Source organism: Opisthocomus hoazin, chromosome 25 (genome assembly GCF_030867145.1).
Source record: "Opisthocomus hoazin isolate bOpiHoa1 chromosome 25, bOpiHoa1.hap1, whole genome shotgun sequence".
NCBI lineage: Eukaryota > Metazoa > Chordata > Aves > Opisthocomiformes > Opisthocomidae > Opisthocomus > Opisthocomus hoazin.
In genome coordinates, this window is record NC_134438.1 from 5,464,979 (window position 1) to 5,481,597 (window position 16,619).

Consider the following 16,619-nt stretch of genomic DNA (forward strand, 5'->3'; position numbering starts at 1 on the left):
CCGCCGCTTCGAATTCGAAAGGCCGCCGCCGAGGGGGGCGGGGCTGAGCGGTACCCAATCAGCGCCGGCGTGGCGAGGCGTCGCCCTCCTCGCTGCTAAGCGCCGGGGGAAGTCCCGCCTCCCCGGGGCGGTACCTCCGCCGCCTCACGCTGCGGGGGCATTAAGCGGCTCCGGGCGGAGGGGTGGTAATTAAGCTGAGGGGGTTAATTAGGCTGAGGTTGTTAATTGTGCCTGGAGCGGGAAGGTGAGGCCTTGGGGGGGGTGGTTGAGCCGGGGGGGGTCCCCGTCGTTAGGGGTGAAGTTCGGGGTGGGGGGCCGGGCCGGGCCGGGAGCGGGGCTCGCCCTGAGGGAAGGTGGAGGGGCCGGGGAGGGGGGGCCGGGCCGGTGCTAACGGTCGGGGCTCCGGTCGTGTTCCCGCAGGCGGGCCCGGCGGCGGGAGGAGGCCCGGCGGCCCCGGCAGGACAGCGGCCATGCAGCGAGCGTCGAGGCTGGGGCGGGAGCTCGCCCTCCTGAGCGCCGAGCCCCCCCCGGGCATCAGCTGCTGGCAGAGCGGGGGGCGGCTGGGGGCTCTGCGGGCGCGTACGTACCGGGGGGGACGGGATGGGGAGGGGGGATGGAGGGGGGGTGCGGGCCGGGGGCTGCTCTGCCAGTGCTGCCCACCATGGGCTGTGGGGAAGTGGTGCGGTTTAGGAAAAATTAGGGGTTTTCCCTTGTTTTTCTTTAAACATAGCTTGGCCCACGGCTCTGGCTGCAGTTTTCATTGCTGCGGGGTGGAACTGGTCTCAGATAGATGACTTTTTTATTATTATCATTATTATGGTAATGATATGATTATTAGGAGGGCTATGAAGATGATCCGAGGGCTGGAGCACATCTTCTCCGAGGACAGGCTGAGGGAGCTGGGGCTGTTCAGCCTGGAGCAGAGAAGGCTCCGGGGTGACCTCAGAGCAGCTGCCAGTGCCTGAAGGGGCCGACAGGAAGGATGGAGAAGGGCCTTTCACAAGGTGTGTAGTGACAGGACAAGGGGGAACGGCTCTAAACTAAAAGAGGGCAGATTTAGGTTAGATATTAGGAAGAAATTCTACACCACGAGGGTGGTGGGGCACTGGCCCAGGCTGCCCAGAGAAGCTGTGGCTTCCCCCTCCCTGGCAGGGTTCAAGGCCAGGCTGGATGGAGCTCTGAGCAACCTGGGCTGGTGGAAGATGTCCCTGCTGATGGCAGGGGTTTTTGAACCAGATGAGCTTTAAGGTCCCTTCCAACCCAAACCTTTCTATGATTATCATCATCATTATTATCATCATTATTCCTGGGTCTGTTAGAGTTCTGTAACTATGGGAGCTGTGTGGAGACCGTTGGGCAAATTTAGGTGGTTTTGCATGCAATGCTGACCATTTCACCTTGCACTTTAAAGAGATTTTAGGAGGTGCAGACACGCCCTATGAGAAAGGAATATTCAACCTGGAGATCATTGTTCCTGAAAGGTGAGCGGGCAGCGGCGTGCGGGGAAGCTGCTGCAGTGCTTCTTTCAACTGCGAGTTAACTGGTGTGAGATATTTGCTGAGTGCTACCCATCTGGCCTTGCCTTTGGCCACCCAACCAAGAATGTGGTTGATTAGGTGAGACCGTTCGTTTGTGGAATGCAATTATCATTTCCATTGCCTGACACGCTTATTTCACACTGGGCATCCCAAGGTGCCAGAGTAACAACCTGAAAGCACTATGGCAAGATCTTGACCTTGTCATATTGCCTCAAAGCTTTCTGGAAGGGAGCTCTCCCGCCAGTAGAAAGCTTCCTGCCGCGTTTGCCGCTTTGTGGCGTGCTCCCCAGGGAAGCACTGGTCCGGCGGAGCACTGCCCGCTCCGAAAACCCCTGGGGAAGGATAGCGCTTAGTGGACGGCCGGGAGGAGTAACTGGTGGCATTGCTTGGGCAAGGAAGCAACTGGCGTACGAATATAAATCCAATTTTTTTGTTTCTTAACACTTGCCCCTTATAGGTACCCCTTTGAGCCCCCAAAGATCCGCTTTCTGACCCCTATCTATCATCCGAACATTGACTCTGCTGGGAGGATTTGCCTGGATGTTCTTAAATTACCGCCAAAGGTAAGACAGCGCTGCGTGGGTAAGTGAGCCTGGAGAGGGTAATGAACTCCTTATCTTTTTCTTGTAAAAGCCTGATTGAATGTCTGTTTGCTGCTGACTTATTTACATGGGAGCACAGGAGTGAAGTTTTCTGAGTGGCGGCGCCTTTGTTTAGAGACTAGAACATGACCTGCTTTGTTCCCTGCAAGTTTCCAAGGTTTTAAGGGTCGGAGTCTAAAGGCATCTGCGAAAAGGGGCCACCCCAGCCCCGACCCGGCAGAGACGCGCAGGATACGGCCGGGCAGGCTCCCTCGGCCAGGCCCCGGCCCGCGTGTCAAGAAAGGGTCCGGTGCTCTTCCTCGGGTTTAGGCGCTGCAGGTCCTCAGGCGGCTCGTGGGCGGGCTGCGTTTAGATGCCCCAGGTCCTGAGGCTTCTCCAGGCAGCCCGCGGGCCAGTTGCTCTCCGCTTACCTGCTTCTCTCGCCCCGTTTCCTCGAAGGGCGCGTGGAGGCCTTCCCTGAGCATCGCCACGCTGCTGACCTCCATCCAGCTGCTGATGGCGGAGCCCAACCCTGACGACCCTCTCATGGCGGACATAGTACGTGAGCTCCTCTTCCTCCCCTGCGGGCGCAGCCTGGGGAGGAGCGGTGCGTTAGGCTGGGCTGTGCTCCCGCGTCACTCGCTCGGGATTAACGCGCTGGCGCATCGCGCGGCAGCGTCGCTCAGTCTGGATCCGGCCTGGGGGCGCGACTGCGTTTCCCCGCAGCGGCTGGGGCACGCGCGATGGGGTTTATGCCAGCGGGGAAGGTCTTGGCTGCAAGCCTGCCGGCGCAAACGGCAGCGTGCGTTCCTCAAGCGCGCGAAGGGAATTCTGCGCTGCGTGCTGCACGCTGGTAGTGGCTTTGGTCTGGTTCTAGGAGGCCTAAAGCCAGCCCTTAGGCCCAGCTTCTCGGTGTGATGTTTGTACTCAACCAAAGCGCTGTCTTTGTCTTCCTCCTCGCATTTAGTCCTCGGAGTACAAGTACAACAAGCAACTGTTCTTGTTAAACGCCAGAGAGTGGACTGAGAAACACGCGAGCCAGCAGCAGAGGGTGAGGAACGCGCTCTGCTTCCCCAGCTGAGTGTAGCTCTGTCTTTGCCAACAGCCTTTCTTGTCTCCATTTGCCTCTCGTGATCGCTTTGTGCCGCTGTCTTCAGCAGCGTTCTGTCTTTCCTCCCCTTCTGTTCTGTGTTTTGGATGCGTATTTAATTTCGTTATACTTTGTTAATGTAATTAGATTCGCTCCTTCCAAATAAGTGTTCATTCGCAAATCATTCCAGCGCTTCTCAAGGAGAACGAAGGCCAAGGAAGCCTGGAGCCTGACACACTCTTCCCCGGGGATCCTGCAGCCCTGTTTCTCTCCCGGCTCTGCTCCCCCCAGACCCCGTGTTCTCCCGTGGCTGTGCCCTGCTGCTCAGCCATCCGCTGACAGGTCTCCCTGAGCCCCGGCAGAGCGCAGCCTTCCTCCCGCTGCTCTTCCTCTCCCTCCTGCTCCCTCACTTTGCTCACTGATCAGTCGCATAAAAACAAACTGCGCTTCCGCAGATCAAAACCTGGTCCCAAAAATCTGTTACGTTTGGACCTTCTCCCTTCCCTGGGGGCTTCCCTCCCTGCCCCCGAACTGGGCAGCGTGCTTTCCGAGGGGATCTCTTCTGCCTGGAGGCCCCAAGAGTGGTGCTTGCTGTTCCAGCTCCGACCACATTTTCATGTTAATTGTGTGGGGTGTTGGAAGGCCGCAGGGCAAAGAGACCATCGCAGCACCGCTTCGCCCCAGAGACCCGGCTCGTCCCCCCGTGTGGCACTGCCGGGCTCGACCATTCCCCTGCTCTCCTGTCCCCCCCTCCTCGGATTCCCAGCGGTGGGAGCAGGCTGAAGGAGGGTCGCTGCGTGATGCCGGGCATGCGGTCAGCTCTGCTCTTCGTGTTCAAGGTGTCGGCGCACGCGGCTGGGAGCGCACTGCGGGGCTGGGGGCCGCAGCACCCAACTGCTCACAGCTGTCACTTCTATTTCTTGTGCTGCCGCAGGCTTCCAAGCCTTTGGAAGAGAAAACGAACCAAAGCGAAACAAGTGCCGCCAAGGAGTCAGCCGTGCAGAAAAGAAAAAGGAGTGACAGCGGCAACAAGGAGAAGAAATCCCGCCTGGATTCCTAAGTGCTTTTTGTTCTCGTGGCTGTCGCCTTCGCTTTGTGTTCTGTTCTCGTTATGCAGCCATACCTGAATATTTTGGCCAAGATGTAGCGGTAGGAGTCTTTGTTTTTCTATTTCCCAGGGTTTTTTTGTGAAAAGTTCCATTATATAAATAAAATACAAAGCTTTAATTTTTTTTATGCTTTGTTGTGTGGAGTTTTTGGAATATTCTGAAGTAAAGGAGAATTGGAAGGACCAGTTCAGCTTCTGCTTTCCAGCTTTCTCTCAGAGACATGGGAACAGCACAGAGTGTTTCTGCTTCGCTGTCCGTGTCTCAGACCAGAGAGCAGAAGCTGAGCGACAGCCGCCTCGGGAATCCTTCCCCAGTAAAGGCCTCGCTGTCCTTGTTGGGTCCAGGCTGCTAGAGACGAGTTGGTCGTCAACGCTTCGGGCTCTGAGCCTTCAGCTCCTCCAGAGCAACCTGCTGGGTCCCGTTGTGCCTCAGAGCGCTGAAAAGCCGAGAGGGAAAAGCACCAGCGAGAGGGATGAGGAGCAGCCCCGAGGGTGCCCAGAGACCTGGGAGCGGGGTGTCAGGGAGGCAACGTGCAGGCGGAGGAGGATGAGGAGGGCAGGTTTGGGTGGTGCACGGGGGACAGGGCTCCCTGGCACCAGAGCGGCTTCATGGCATGAAGACCGATGCCAGAGCGTGGCGGGAGCGAGTTGGGTGCTCTGTGTGGGTGCCTGTGTGGAATTCAACCCATGTCCTGCTCTGAGGAGAGCGAGTTGGGATTCGGGGAAGCAATGGGAGCGCTGAGCTGCAGCGCTGTGCTCTGACGCGCGAGGAAACGGAGCGTCCTTGCCTGCTGCTCCCGCAGCCCTCGGCTGCTCTCCGCCGCGCTTCGCCCTGCTCAGTCGAAGTTGTAATAAAGGCAAAAGGCGAAGAACATGGCGAAGATCTGGAACGACAGGACGGGGGAGCAGGGTAGGGCCACGCTCGCCCCTCGCTGCGGCTGCTTGCTGGAATCTGAGAGCCCGAAGGCGAAAGGATTCCCGTCCTCTGCTCCCGGCCGAAGCAGGCACCGGGTGATGGCTGTGCCACCCCGAGGGGTGCACAGGGGACACCACGGAGGGGGGGGAGACCTTTCTGACCTTCCTGGGGTCTGCAGAGAGCCTGACACCCCCCCCCTCCAGCGCCCGCGGGAGCAGATCGACCCTCCCCAGTCCCTCAGCCTGGCTCAGCCAGACCCGCGGGACGTGCCCGCGCTTTCTTGGTGCGATCGTGACAACTCGAGGCTGGGCTGGGTCCCCCCTGAGCCCACTCACGGTCCCTCCTTCACCCCCACAGCACCCTCCGGGCCAGGCGAGCCTGACGAGGCGACCCGCTGCCGGCCCCGGCCCTCCCGTCCCCTCCGGCCCCGCTCAGCACCTCGATGCCCAGCACGGCCAAGCTGCAGGTCCCGGGGAGAGAGACGTACTGCTGCAGGGTCCTGCCGAAGGCGGAGAAGCAGCCCTGGGGGGGAGCAAGACACTGGAGGGGCTCGGGGTGCTCAGAGGGTGACCGAGGTCTGGGGAGAGCGGGGTGGCAGGGGACTCGGAGACTCACAGAACCACGGGCGGCAGCGACTGGGCTCCTGTCCCCGATGCTGAGGGTGCTGCTGCCCCACTGCCACCAGCCCGGGAAGCGCTGGGGACAGGAGAGGGACACGGTGGTGTCACGTCCTACCTGCTCATGGATGTAGCCGGGGCTCCTCTCCCGGCACTGCTCCCAGCTCCGCAGCTCGCCTGCCTGCAGGAGCCCGGCCCGGGCACAGCACGCCTGCGGCCAGGGCGTCCCCGGGTGCAGCTCCTGGAAGCGGGACCCGTTCCCAAAGTCTTCAGGTCCTAAAACGCCACAGCACGAGAACTGAAACGGCAGGAAAACGCCATCAGCACCTGGGGAGGTGGCGGAGGGAAGGGAACAGCCCGGCATGGTGCTCGCTGTCGGTCTGGGGTCCACAAGCCCCTTGCCCGCCTTCGGGGCCACCCTCGGCAAGTCCCGCGGGTGCTCCTCGCCCCGCTCCGCAGCCCCCCAGGAGCCTCCCCACTGCTCACCGTGACCATGAGGGTGTTCCAAGCGGTGGAGAAGACCTCGGCACCCTCGTCCCCGCGGTAATTCCTCCGCAGCTCGGCCAGGAAGAGCTCCGGCTGGATCTGCAGGACCCATTGCCATCTGCCAGCGCCGCGGGACCGGGAGCAGGGACAGGGCCATGGGGACTGCACACCCACCCTGACCCTGTGCACCCACCCTGACCCACCCTGCCCAGCGCTGCGCCGGCCGGGGGCCAGCTTTTTCTGAAGGGACGTGGGACCCAGCCAATCAGGTTAGGGCTTGCATCAGGGTGCTGGTGATGAAGGTGAGGGCGAGAAAGGACGTCCCCATGCCAGTCGCAGCCCCTTGGGGTACTCGGGGCCACGGCCCACGGCGTGACGGAGGGAGGACAGGGGCTGCCCGCGGCGGGCACGGCGTCAGGGCGCGGGGACGGTACCTGCTTCCAGTGCACCAGGAAGAGAACGGCCCCAGCAAGCTGCGCAACGAAGACAAGGCTCACGAGGATGAAGAACTGGAAGGCAGTGGGATGAAGGAGTCAGGGACCAGGCACCCCGGCTGTCCCTCCCCAGTGTCCTGCGCCCCTGGGACCGGGGGACACAGGGGACGAGCGCACAGCTCTGGGGGACAGACGCCACATCTCCCAGCTCCGCGGCTGCAAGGCGGAGGGTTATAAACCAGCACTGGCTGCCGGGGTCTGGGGATGCCACAGAAATGGGGGTGTCGGTGCTCAGAGAGGGGGTGTCTAGCCCTCGCCATTGAGGGGGAGAGCTCAGCAATGCCGCGTGGGACAAGCCAGCGGCTTCGGAGCGAAGTGACCCCGCTCGGCAGCTTCATAAAACCCTCTAAAGCGAAAGGCTGACGAGGTGAGGACTGGACTGGGGGGGTGTTGGGAGCTGACGGGGCTGGGGTGGGGAACGCCGGGCTCCCGGCTGCTCCGGGGACACCCCACCACCCCCAGCACTTTTCCCCGCCATCTCCCACACCCCGCAGCCCCCTGCCCACCCGGCTCCCCCGTCCCGCGTCCCCCCCTCGCTCACCCCCAGCAGCAGGGGCCGGCTCCGGCGCAGGGCCCCGCAGCACCCCAGGAAGCCGAGCAGCGAGAGGGCGATGCCCACGGCCAGCAGCAGGTAAGCGCCTGCGCTCAGCACCGGCTTGGCGGCCACGATGTCCTGGAAACCGGCCGGGTCCACGGCCACCCAGACCCCCACGCCCGCCAGGCACGTCCCCCCAGCCTGTGGGGCACAGCGCGGTTACAGGGCGCAGGGATCAGAGCCAGGGACCCCCCCAGGGACAGGGGATGCTCTGGCCTCTGCTGGGGTCCCGTCCCTCGGCCTGGGGTCACCCCCCCCCACCCCGAGCCAGTCGGGGATGTCCCCCCGGGGTCGGACTCACAAACACCAGGACGTTGAAGACGAACATCAGGTACTTCACACAGCTCAGGACACCCATGGGGACGCCGGGGTCGGGGTCACGGCAGCGTCCGTCCCTGCGGAGAGGAGAGCAGAGCCCTGGCCACAGCCAGCCCCAACCTGTCCTGGACCCCCCCGGCGCCGGCGGGACACGGGGGCCAGCACACACTACCCCAAATCCCCAGAGCATTGCCCACCCCCCACCACCTCCCGCTGCACCCCCAAGGAGCCCCAAGCCCCGGGTCCCCCCCAAACCCCGCCACCACTCACCCAGCGCCTCCGACCCGCCCCGGCAGCGCCTCTTTAACACCGGGGAGGCTGGAAAATCCTCCCCCCTCCCGGGCGAGCAGCCCCCCGAGAAACCCCTTCCCGCGGCGGGGCCATGAATGATTGATAGGGAACAGGATCCGCCATTGTGCCGGGCGGCGGGGAGTCTCCGGGCCCGGCTGTCGTTCGTGGAGGTAATGAAACCTCCGGGGAGGGAAAGCCGAGCCGGTCCCGACAGACCGAGGGCGACCTCGGCCATCAATTATTCCTGCGGACATTTGCTCTGCGGGGCTGTTGGCAGCCGGGGAAGCCCTCGACGGCCTCCACTGGGGACCCGCAGTGGCTGACAGCCGCTGGGGACAGAGGGACAGGGACGGATGGACGGATGGGGCCTGGCCTCTCCAGCCTGGCCTCCTGTCAGGGCCGCGCTGCTGTGGTAGCGGGGCAGCAGCATTGCTGTAACCGCAGGCCTAAGGGCGGCGCAGGCCCGGCCCTCGCCCCGCGGGGCTCTTCCCCCCTCCCCGGTGCGGCCGCGGGGTGCAGAAACCCCCGAATCTGCGCCGTCTGCGGGGTCCCGCCCGCCGCCATCACGGGACTCCCGGAGGTGGCGCTCCCTGCGCGGCGCCCCGCCCCGACGTAGGGGGCAGGCGAGCGCGCGGCCAGAGAGCGGCACGGCCGGGCTAGAACGCCTCCCTTCGGCTCGTCAGGTGGGCGCCTCGGAGGCGGGCGGGGAGAGAGAGACAGACAGACAGCGGCCGCGCCCAATCAGAAAGCGCATCCCGCGCTCCGCCCCCGCCGTCCTGTCAGCTGGGCGCCTCGGAGGCGGGCGGGGAGAGAGAGACAGACAGGCAGCGGCCGCGCCCAATCAGAAAGCGCAGCCCGCGCTCCGCCCCCGCCATCCCGTCCCGGGCGCGTCGCCGCTGCGGGGGGGGTGGGGCTCGGCGACCGGAAGCGGCCCGTTCCCTCGGCGTCGCTTCCGGTGCCGCCGCCGCCGCCCCGCGCGGGATGTAGCGGCCGGTGAGCGCGGGCGGGGCGGGGGGCGCGGGGCGCGGCCCCCGGTTCCCGCTGACTCTCGTCTCCCTCCGCAGCTGCGGCGGCAGAAGGACCCGGAGGGACCCGCACCGCCGGTACCGAGCCCGCCGCCCCCCATGGCGTCCCGCAAGGCCGCCGCCGCCGCGCAGGGCAGCGCGCTGGCCGCCGGCCGGGAGCGGGCCCACCTGGAGCTGGCCGAGCTGGGGCCGCTGCTGGAGGAGAAGGGCGACCGGGGAGCCGCCGGCTCGGCCACCGTAAGCGAGCCCCGGGCTGACCGGAGCCGCGGCCTCTCCCGGCCCGCAGTGTCGGGACCGACCGGCACCTCGGCGACCGGGGGTGCTGCGCGGGGCCCGGGGTGGGGGGAGGTCCGCTGCCCCGAGAGCCGCTCCGGTGGCGGCGGGGGGGGGGGAATGTGCCGTGCCCCGGTGCGGAGCCGGTAGCCCTAGGGCTGGCGATCCCTTCCCCGCACCCGCCAAGGGGGAAGACGGAGGGAGGGAACCGGGCCGGGGAGCCGCTGCCTCCGCTCCCCCCCGGGGTGGGGTTTCACATCCCCCCCCCCCGGTAATCCCGCCCCGCAGCCCGGGTCAATCCGGGATTAGCCCGCCCGGGGCGGTTCGGCCGGCAGCGCCTTGCGTCAGTGGCCATGGCCGGGGGGCCCTGCACGTCCCCGCGGGTCGGGCCGCAGCGCCGGGTGCCCTCGGGACTCGCCGCTCACCGTTCCTCCTCCCGGCCTCTCTCCCTCCAGGCTGAAGACCCACCGTGCCCGGCGGCCCGTGAGGAAGAGGAGGAGGTGGTGCGCGTGCTGACTCTGCCGCTGCAGGCGCATCACGCCATGGAGAAGATGGAGGAGTTTGTGTATAAGGTGTGGGAGCGCGTAGGGACCCCCTGGGCCCTGTTTTGGGGTGTTAATGAGGCCCAGGTGCCCCACGCCCGGGGCTGGGGGGCTGGCACGCGTGGCTCTGTCCCGCTGAAGCTCCCGGCGCTCCGTGCGGTTCTGCCCGCAGTCGGCTCCGGCTCCGCTCGCCTGGGCCCGCTCCCAGCGGCGTCTCCCGGGAGCGGTGCGGGAAGGGGATGGCGGCGGCTGGGGGTGTCGGAGGCTGTGCCCAGCTGTGCGGGATGAGCAGCCCCAGCGGCTCCGCGTTCCTCTGACGGGGACTGGGAGCACCAAGCGCCGTCGCTGGTGTCACCCGGTGCCTGTCCTTGCGGTTACCGCAGTTCGGTGAGCTGTGGCATCGGCTGAGGGCCAGCCCGGTGCCGTTGCCAGCCGGGGCTGCCTCTTCCCTGACCGAAACGGGAGCTCCCCACTGCAGGGAACAGTTCCTGCAGGCGCAGGAGGGTTAAACCTGAGGGTGCAGATGGGCTCGGGGGGAGCGGTCTGCAGGATGTGGGCAGCTTGAGGGCACCCACAGGGTGCCTGATGTCGAAAAAGCCAAACTTCCTCTCCCTGAGGAGCCTTGCAGGGCCTGCTCGGCCCTGGCCGGGCTTGTTCCGCGTGCGACTTCAGGCTCCCAGGGTGAGTGAACGCGAGCCTCGGGGCTGGCTCGGCGCTCTGGGGGCCACCAGCGCAGCTCGGCCATTGCAGGTGTGGGAAGGGCGCTGGCGCGTGATCCCCTACGACGTCCTGCCCGACTGGCTGAAGGACAACGATTACCTCCTGCACGGACACAGGCCTCCCATGCCGTCCTTCCGAGCCTGCTTCAAGAGCATCTTCCGAATACACACCGAGACGGGCAACATCTGGACCCACTTGCTAGGTGACGGGGAGGGTTTGGCGGCCCTGGGGCTGGAGGGGTGCTTGGTCCCCGTGCACAGAGCGGCCTTGCGCGGTGCTGGGGGTCCTCTGCGTGACCAGGGCCTCCCTGCGAGGATCCGTGCCCCTGCCTCGTCCCGTGCACGCAGGCAGCTCGGTCACGAGGTGCCCGAGAGCTCCCGGAGCTCCGTGGGTGAGGAGAGACCGGGGCGCGTCCTCACAGCGGGGCCCCGGCGCTGGGCTCGGTGCCGGTTTGTGGCTTTGCCGACGCTCTGCGAGAGCAAGGACAGGAAAGCTTCGGAGCGCTTTCCGCTGAAACGCAGGGACGGGCAGCGGCTCCTCGCCCTGCACCTGACCGTGCCCTGACTCTGCTGTAACGACAGCCTCGGCTAACGGCCCACGGCCCGGACAGCCCCGGGTGCGACCGAGCGTCCCCAGTATGTCCGGGGCTGGGTTTCTCCCGGCTCTTCGCCGAATTCGTTCGCCCAGCTCCTGCCACGTCTGCCTGACGGCCCTTTCGCTGCGTTCCCTGCAGGTTTCGTTTTGTTCCTCTGCCTGGGGATCCTGACCATGCTGCGGCCCAACATGTATTTCATGGCTCCTCTCCAGGAGAAGGTGGTGTTCGGGATGTTCTTCCTGGGGGCGGTGCTGTGCCTCAGCTTCTCCTGGCTTTTCCACACCGTCTACTGTCACTCGGAGAAGGTCTCGCGGACTTTTTCGAAGTGAGTCAGCGCGGTTGCGTGGTCTCGGGAGGTTCCGAGTTCTCGCAGCGCTTCCTCGTGGAAAGCGCTGCCTTCCCGAGTGGTTTATCCTCGGGGGAAGGGAACGTTCACCGAATCCGGTGTGGAGGAGAGGGAATCGCAGCTGGGTGCTGGCGGGCTCTGCTCTGTGCCTGAGCAGCTTAAATCCGCCGGCTCGAATGCCCTCGGGGTGGGGTGACAAAGGCGGGAGCCTGGGAACCCGCAGCCCCCGGGAACAGCCTTTGTGCCCCTCGCAGCAGTGCAGGGGGGTGGTTCTCGGTCCCGTGGGACGCGGCCCTTTGGCAGTTTCCAGTTTACTGGATGCTTTCAAAACCTCTGGTTTGGATCCAATTTGGACTGAAAGCAAATGGAAAGAAAGGAAACGAGCAGGATTCCCAGCGAAGTGGAAAGGCTGGGCAGCGGCCAGCGCCTCTCCCCGAGGTCGGTGTTCAGCGCACATCAGCCCTCGTGGCGCAGGCAGGGCAGCGGCGAGGCTTTCGGAGAAGATCTTGCTCACACAAGCCCGTCAAAGGCGTTCACTTGGTGCTGCTGCCCATCTCCTGTGCGCAAACCCCAGAGACCCGCGGGCTCGCGGCTGCAACCAGACAGCGCCGTGCCCTCCGCAGCAATGTCCTTGCGTGCGAGGGAAGGCTCTTGCCGCGGCGGTGGGGGTGATGCAGGCGGCTGCATGGTTCCTGGATCGATAGATCGAAAGCACTTTGCGGTGGAGGATGATAATCAAATCCGTACGCGCAAGGACTCGTGCCCGCCGCGTCCTGTCATGGTGGTTTGAGCGCACGGCCCCGCTCGTACCCAGCCAGCTCCTGGTCGTCCTCTGCGCTCTGCCGAGCTCTGCTGGCATCGCCAGCCGCCGCGTACGTGCCCGGGCCCCTTCTCCTGTCCTGAATCGTGTTGAGGAGACCAGAGATCCTCCCCTCTCCGGACACCGGGCTTCGCCCGTGGGGACACCGTTGGGGTGCAGAGGGGCTGGAGGGTACTGACACACCGTTACCAAGAGGACGTTGAGGGGGAGGGGGGATTTGGGGGCTCACCTGTGACCCTCTGTCGTTGCACCCTGGCTGCAGGTTGGATTATTCAGGAATTGCACTGCTGATCATGGGGAGCTTTGTCCCGTGGCTCTACTATTCGTTCTACTGCTCCCCGCAGCCAAGACTCATCTACCTCTCCATCGTCTGCGTCCTGGGCATCTCTGCCATCATCGTGGCGCAGTGGGACCGGTTTGCCACCCCCAAGCACAGGCAGACAAGGGCAGGTAGGAGTTCTCCCTCCTCATCTTGGCTCCTTGCCCCGGGAGGGAGCTCGGGAAGGCTTCGGCGAGGGACTCTGGGAAAGACCCCATTGTGGGACAGCTCTTCCCATTTGGGAAGAGCTCTCAGCATCTGCAGAATTAATTCCCCCAGGGCACTACACAGCAGCAGCTCCCAGAAGGGAAAGTCTCCTTCCTCCTCTTGTTGGGCTGGGGATTTCGATCCTCTGTGGAGTGGGGCCCGAGCTCCGCCTGGCACCCGCCGAGCCTGAGGCTTGGAGCAGACGGACAGCGTTTAAAAATAGCCCGGTGCGCGGCGGCTGGGTGGCCTGCGGCTGGGCCGTGCGGAGCTGCTTTCTCCAGGCAGCAGCTTGGCAGCGTGAACCCGCAGCTCAGGCAGAGCAGGAAGAGATTCCCTCGTCTCTCCCCCGCCAGTTACACACTGGCACGTACTGGCTGTCCTGGGGGCTGCAGGGCCAGGCTGCCCCCGGCCCGCTCCGCAGGCACGCCCTGCCTTGCCCCCACTGCAGCCTCCACAGATTAAATCGGCCTCGCTGAGCGTGGAGAAACTGCTCTGCCTGCCCTCGCCTCCCCAGGGGCTTCCTGCAGCAGAACGGCTCTCGTTGCAGCGTCCTCGTTACCCGACGAGAGACGACGCTGAGCTGGAGGCCGGGCCCACGAGACCCCCTCGGAAGTGGGTGGGGGACGAGGCAGCAGCGCTGGCGTCGGCGCGATGGCGGAGACCCCGGCTGCCGGAGAGGGCTGCGGTCCTGCCCCGGCGCAAAGCGAGGCCCTGCCACGCGTACGAGCCGTGGCCTCTCTGGGCTGCTGTCGCTCTGCAGTGCCGTTTGCTCTCTGCCAAACTAATTGGATGCCTGAAAATTTCGGCACTGCTAATTAGCACCTTCCCCTTGAGCTCTAAGCAGCTTCACCGAACAAATGACTCTGGCAACGCCTCTCCTCGAAGGGCTGGCCGGGGCTGCTGCGCTCCTCGCGCTCGTGAGGCTTCGCTGCTGGCACCTTCTGAGCGAGCCGTTCCCGTAGCCGGGAGTGGGAGCTGCCGCAGCCCTGCGGCTGTACGAGAACGCTGGGTGAGCTCTGCCCAGTGAGCACTAGGGGCCAGCACTGGTTTTGACTGGGACGTAGAGCTGTAGATCCCTCATTTTGTGAAGGAGAAATGTGGAGGTGAGGGAAAGCTGCCGGTGCCTCCAGGAGCTTCCCTTCGCGCGGACCGAGGGTGCGAGGGGAGCTGGCGGGCAGCAGCAGCCCGTCCACCCTGCACTGCCGTTTGCTGATCTCTCCTCTCGCTGCAGGCGTCTTTCTGGGGCTGGGGCTGAGCGGCGTGGTGCCCACCATGCACTTCACCATCGCCGAAGGGTTCGTGAAGGCCACCACCGTCGGCCAGATGGGCTGGTTCTTCCTCATGGCCGTGATGTACATCACGGGCGCGGGGCTGTACGCCGCCCGCATACCCGAGCGCTTCTTCCCGGGCAAGTTCGACATCTGGGTGAGTGTGGGGACGAGACGGGGAGCAGGATTGAGGGTGGGGGACCTCGAGGAGGAGGAGGAGGAGGCTGGGGGTGTCCTGGTGTGCCCCAGCGCGCGTGCTGGCAGCCAGACCTCGGAGCAGGCAGGGCTGGCTCAGGTATAGGGTGGAAAACCCTGCCTGTGAGCAACGAGGGGGAAGACGTGGGGCTGAGGACAGTCCCGGGGCAGTGCAGGAGCAGTGAGGAGGTGGAGGAAGAGGAGGAGCTGTTCCCCGTGTTGCTTTGTCCCCTTTGGTCTGGTCTAAAGGGCTTTTTCACTTCCCCGCAGTTCCAGTCGCATCAGATCTTCCACGTGCTCGTGGTGGCTGCGGCCTTCATCCACTTCTACGGGGTGTCGAACCTGCAGGAGTTTCGCTACGGACTCGAAGGGGGGTGCACAGACGACTCTCTCCTCTGAGAGCGCCTGGTTTTAGTACAAGCTTCCTAAGTGCTTTTTAAACTCTGTCTTTGCTAAAATCAAAGGAAGACTCAAAACTGTTTGGGGTTGTTGGTTGGTTTGTTGGTTGTTTTTTTGGTTTTTTTTTTTAAGGAAAAAGAAAAAAAGAAACAGAACAATTCTTTAGCAGAGTTGTCGACCAAATCCTCAGCCCCTTCCCCACGCTGAGGGGAGGCACCGCGGGCCCCAGCCTCGCCTCCTCCCGACGGCGTTTCAGCTGCACCGGGGTCGCCCGACCCTCCCGGGCATGCCGACTTCCGAAAGCCAAGGGCCGCGGGTACCCCGCTCCCGGCACGGCCGCGCACCCCCTCCCCGAGCTCACCGCCGGAGCGAGCAGTCACGCACTACCAGGCCCAGGGCCAGAGAGTTTTTTTGCATATCCCTTGCAGCAGAGCCGCCTTCCTGGGGGCAGCTCTGCGGCCCCCCGGTGCTGCTGCCCAGGGCACGGGCACAGATTCGTGTAATTTAAGGTTTAATTGTCTTTTTGTTCGTTGTTTTTCCTTGACAAAGTAATGTAAACATAAATGAGAGAATATTTAATATTTAATACTAAGCTTTAAAGAGACTTGCTGCCACCACAGTGTCCTCGGCTCCCTCGCTGTCTGTGGTAGTGAAGGAAGGACAGTGCGTTAGGGAATGTAGAGCTGCTGTAGCTGATCGAAATAAAAAGGTCAATAGTTCCGTGTCGTGCTGGTGGTCTCGGTCTCGGTTTTTTGGGGCGGGCACAGAGGAGCAGCTGCTCCTGGGGAGAGGGCTCTGGGGTGTGGGGCCGGTCAGAAAGACGCTGCAGCCCGGCTGGGCGTGGGGAGCGAGGGACGATCCCCTGCATCAGCAGCTTCTCCTCGTGTAGACGTCTGTGAGCGACCGTCCAGCGCAGGCGGTCAAGGGCGATTAGAGGGGAAGAGCTGAGCTGCGCAAAGCCCAGCTCAGGCAGCCCTTAGAGAGGGGTGAGGGGGGTGCCTGGCCCTGCTGCTGCGGGGAAGGGCTGTGCGCTGGCCCCTTCTCTGAGGTTTTTGGATGTGGCCTGGCTTTGGGGATGGCGAAGGCAGGGCCTGGCTGGAGCCCCTAGCTCGACCTCCACGAGGCCCTGCGCACCCCGCATCCCACCCCGGCCCACGTCTGCTCCCAGACAAAGCATGGGTGGGAGAGGGCCAGGAGATCTCAGCCGAGTCCTCTCCCCTCCCAGCAAGCCCCCAAGGACAGCTCAGCAGTGCGAGGGCTGGCTGGAGAACAAAACCCTTGAGCTGCACACAGAGTTGAACAATACCCAAGGGCTCTAATCTTATATAAAGAGTAGGGGAAAACATCCGGTGGTGACCACGCAGATTTGGAGGCAAGGGGGAGGCTCTGCAGCTGATGAGAGCTGTGTCGTTCAACGAGCAGAGACTGACCCACTGCCCTGCGGCCGGCATCTCCACCACCGAGAGGAGAAGGCCCTGGCTGAGTGACACAGACCGAGAGAACTGTCCTGACACATTGCCTGAGGAACCAGGTGAGCGGCAAAGCAAGATGAGCCTTCGCACCCACAGTGCTTTTGTGCTTAAGGTTTTTGAAAATTACAGACCAGCAGCCACGATACGAAACAGTCCGGCACCAGAGACGCGAGCCCCAGCAGCCCTGGAGCGGTTCTAGGACTGGCAGCGGGGTGGGCACAGGAAAAAGTCACTTTTACAGGATGACAGGAGCAAGGAGATGGTCAGGAGCCTGCACACTTCACACAATCCTAATTCACCCATTTGTCAAGCGTTACCGTGACCACGTCTGTGTTATTTTCATCCCCTCCCTCTGCTATGTGGGTCGGAATTAGTTTCCAGACAGAGGGCAGAGAGCAAGCTCC

General features: G+C 63.9%; 3 protein-coding genes across 10 annotated transcripts; 2 read left to right on the top strand and 1 right to left on the bottom strand.

Annotated features, from left to right (window-relative positions):
* Positions 1-129: 129 nt before the first annotated feature.
* Positions 130-4,436, top strand: UBE2T (ubiquitin conjugating enzyme E2 T). Of its 2 annotated transcripts, XM_075442774.1 has the most exons (7): positions 130-244; positions 421-579; positions 1,412-1,481; positions 1,996-2,101; positions 2,579-2,677; positions 3,087-3,170; positions 4,144-4,436. In XM_075442774.1, the coding sequence occupies exons 2-7, from the start codon at positions 471-473 to the stop codon at positions 4,267-4,269; spliced, it is 594 nt and encodes a 197-aa protein (XP_075298889.1). In that variant the 5' UTR covers positions 130-244; positions 421-470; the 3' UTR covers positions 4,270-4,436. The 2 variants fall into 2 exon arrangements, with proteins under 2 accessions (XP_075298889.1, XP_075298890.1); XM_075442775.1 differs by lacking the exons at positions 130-244; positions 421-579 and adding an exon at positions 719-1,004.
* Positions 4,425-8,677, bottom strand: LOC142364101 (tetraspanin-18-like). Of its 6 annotated transcripts, none has more exons than XM_075442755.1 (9): positions 8,014-8,677; positions 7,727-7,820; positions 7,372-7,566; positions 6,771-6,845; positions 6,337-6,435; positions 5,969-6,126; positions 5,672-5,755; positions 5,106-5,201; positions 4,425-4,754 (listed from the first exon to the last, which is right to left on the bottom strand). In XM_075442755.1, the coding sequence occupies exons 1-9, from the start codon at positions 8,286-8,288 to the stop codon at positions 4,685-4,687; spliced, it is 1,146 nt and encodes a 381-aa protein (XP_075298870.1). In that variant the 5' UTR covers positions 8,289-8,677; the 3' UTR covers positions 4,425-4,684. The 6 variants fall into 6 exon arrangements, with proteins under 6 accessions (XP_075298870.1, XP_075298869.1, XP_075298868.1 ...); XM_075442754.1 differs by having other exon boundaries at positions 4,425-4,757; XM_075442758.1 differs by having other exon boundaries at positions 4,679-4,754; positions 5,969-6,148; positions 8,014-8,676.
* Positions 8,678-8,934: 257 nt separating this feature from the next.
* Positions 8,935-15,471, top strand: ADIPOR1 (adiponectin receptor 1). Of its 2 annotated transcripts, XM_075442760.1 has the most exons (8): positions 8,935-9,027; positions 9,099-9,296; positions 9,788-9,904; positions 10,625-10,796; positions 11,328-11,514; positions 12,618-12,805; positions 14,113-14,306; positions 14,615-15,471. In XM_075442760.1, exons 2-8 carry the CDS (start codon positions 9,159-9,161, stop codon positions 14,741-14,743), a joined length of 1,125 nt encoding a protein of 374 aa, XP_075298875.1. In that variant the 5' UTR covers positions 8,935-9,027; positions 9,099-9,158; the 3' UTR covers positions 14,744-15,471. The 2 variants fall into 2 exon arrangements, with proteins under 2 accessions (XP_075298875.1, XP_075298876.1); XM_075442761.1 differs by lacking the exon at positions 8,935-9,027 and having other exon boundaries at positions 9,082-9,296.
* The last annotated feature ends 1,148 nt before the right edge of the window (positions 15,472-16,619 follow it).

Coding starts and splice junctions, on each gene's coding strand:
- UBE2T (XM_075442774.1), top strand. CDS start 471: ATGCAGCGAGCGTCGAGGCTGGGGCGGGAGCTCGCCCTCCTGAGCGCC. Junction 580..1,411: donor GCTGGGGGCTCTGCGGGCGC/GTACGTACCGGG, acceptor TGCACTTTAAAG/AGATTTTAGGAGGTGCAGAC. Junction 2,678..3,086: donor ACCCTCTCATGGCGGACATA/GTACGTGAGCTC, acceptor CCTCGCATTTAG/TCCTCGGAGTACAAGTACAA.
- LOC142364101 (XM_075442753.1), bottom strand. CDS start 8,288: ATGTCCGCAGGAATAATTGATGGCCGAGGTCGCCCTCGGTCTGTCGGG. Junction 7,567..7,726: donor TCTTCAACGTCCTGGTGTTT/GTGAGTCCGACC, acceptor TGTGCCCCACAG/GCTGGGGGGACGTGCCTGGC. Junction 5,202..5,671: donor TGGCCGTGCTGGGCATCGAG/GTGCTGAGCGGG, acceptor CTGTCGTTCCAG/ATCTTCGCCATGTTCTTCGC.
- ADIPOR1 (XM_075442760.1), top strand. CDS start 9,159: ATGGCGTCCCGCAAGGCCGCCGCCGCCGCGCAGGGCAGCGCGCTGGCC. Junction 9,297..9,787: donor GAGCCGCCGGCTCGGCCACC/GTAAGCGAGCCC, acceptor CTCTCCCTCCAG/GCTGAAGACCCACCGTGCCC. Junction 14,307..14,614: donor CGGGCAAGTTCGACATCTGG/GTGAGTGTGGGG, acceptor ACTTCCCCGCAG/TTCCAGTCGCATCAGATCTT.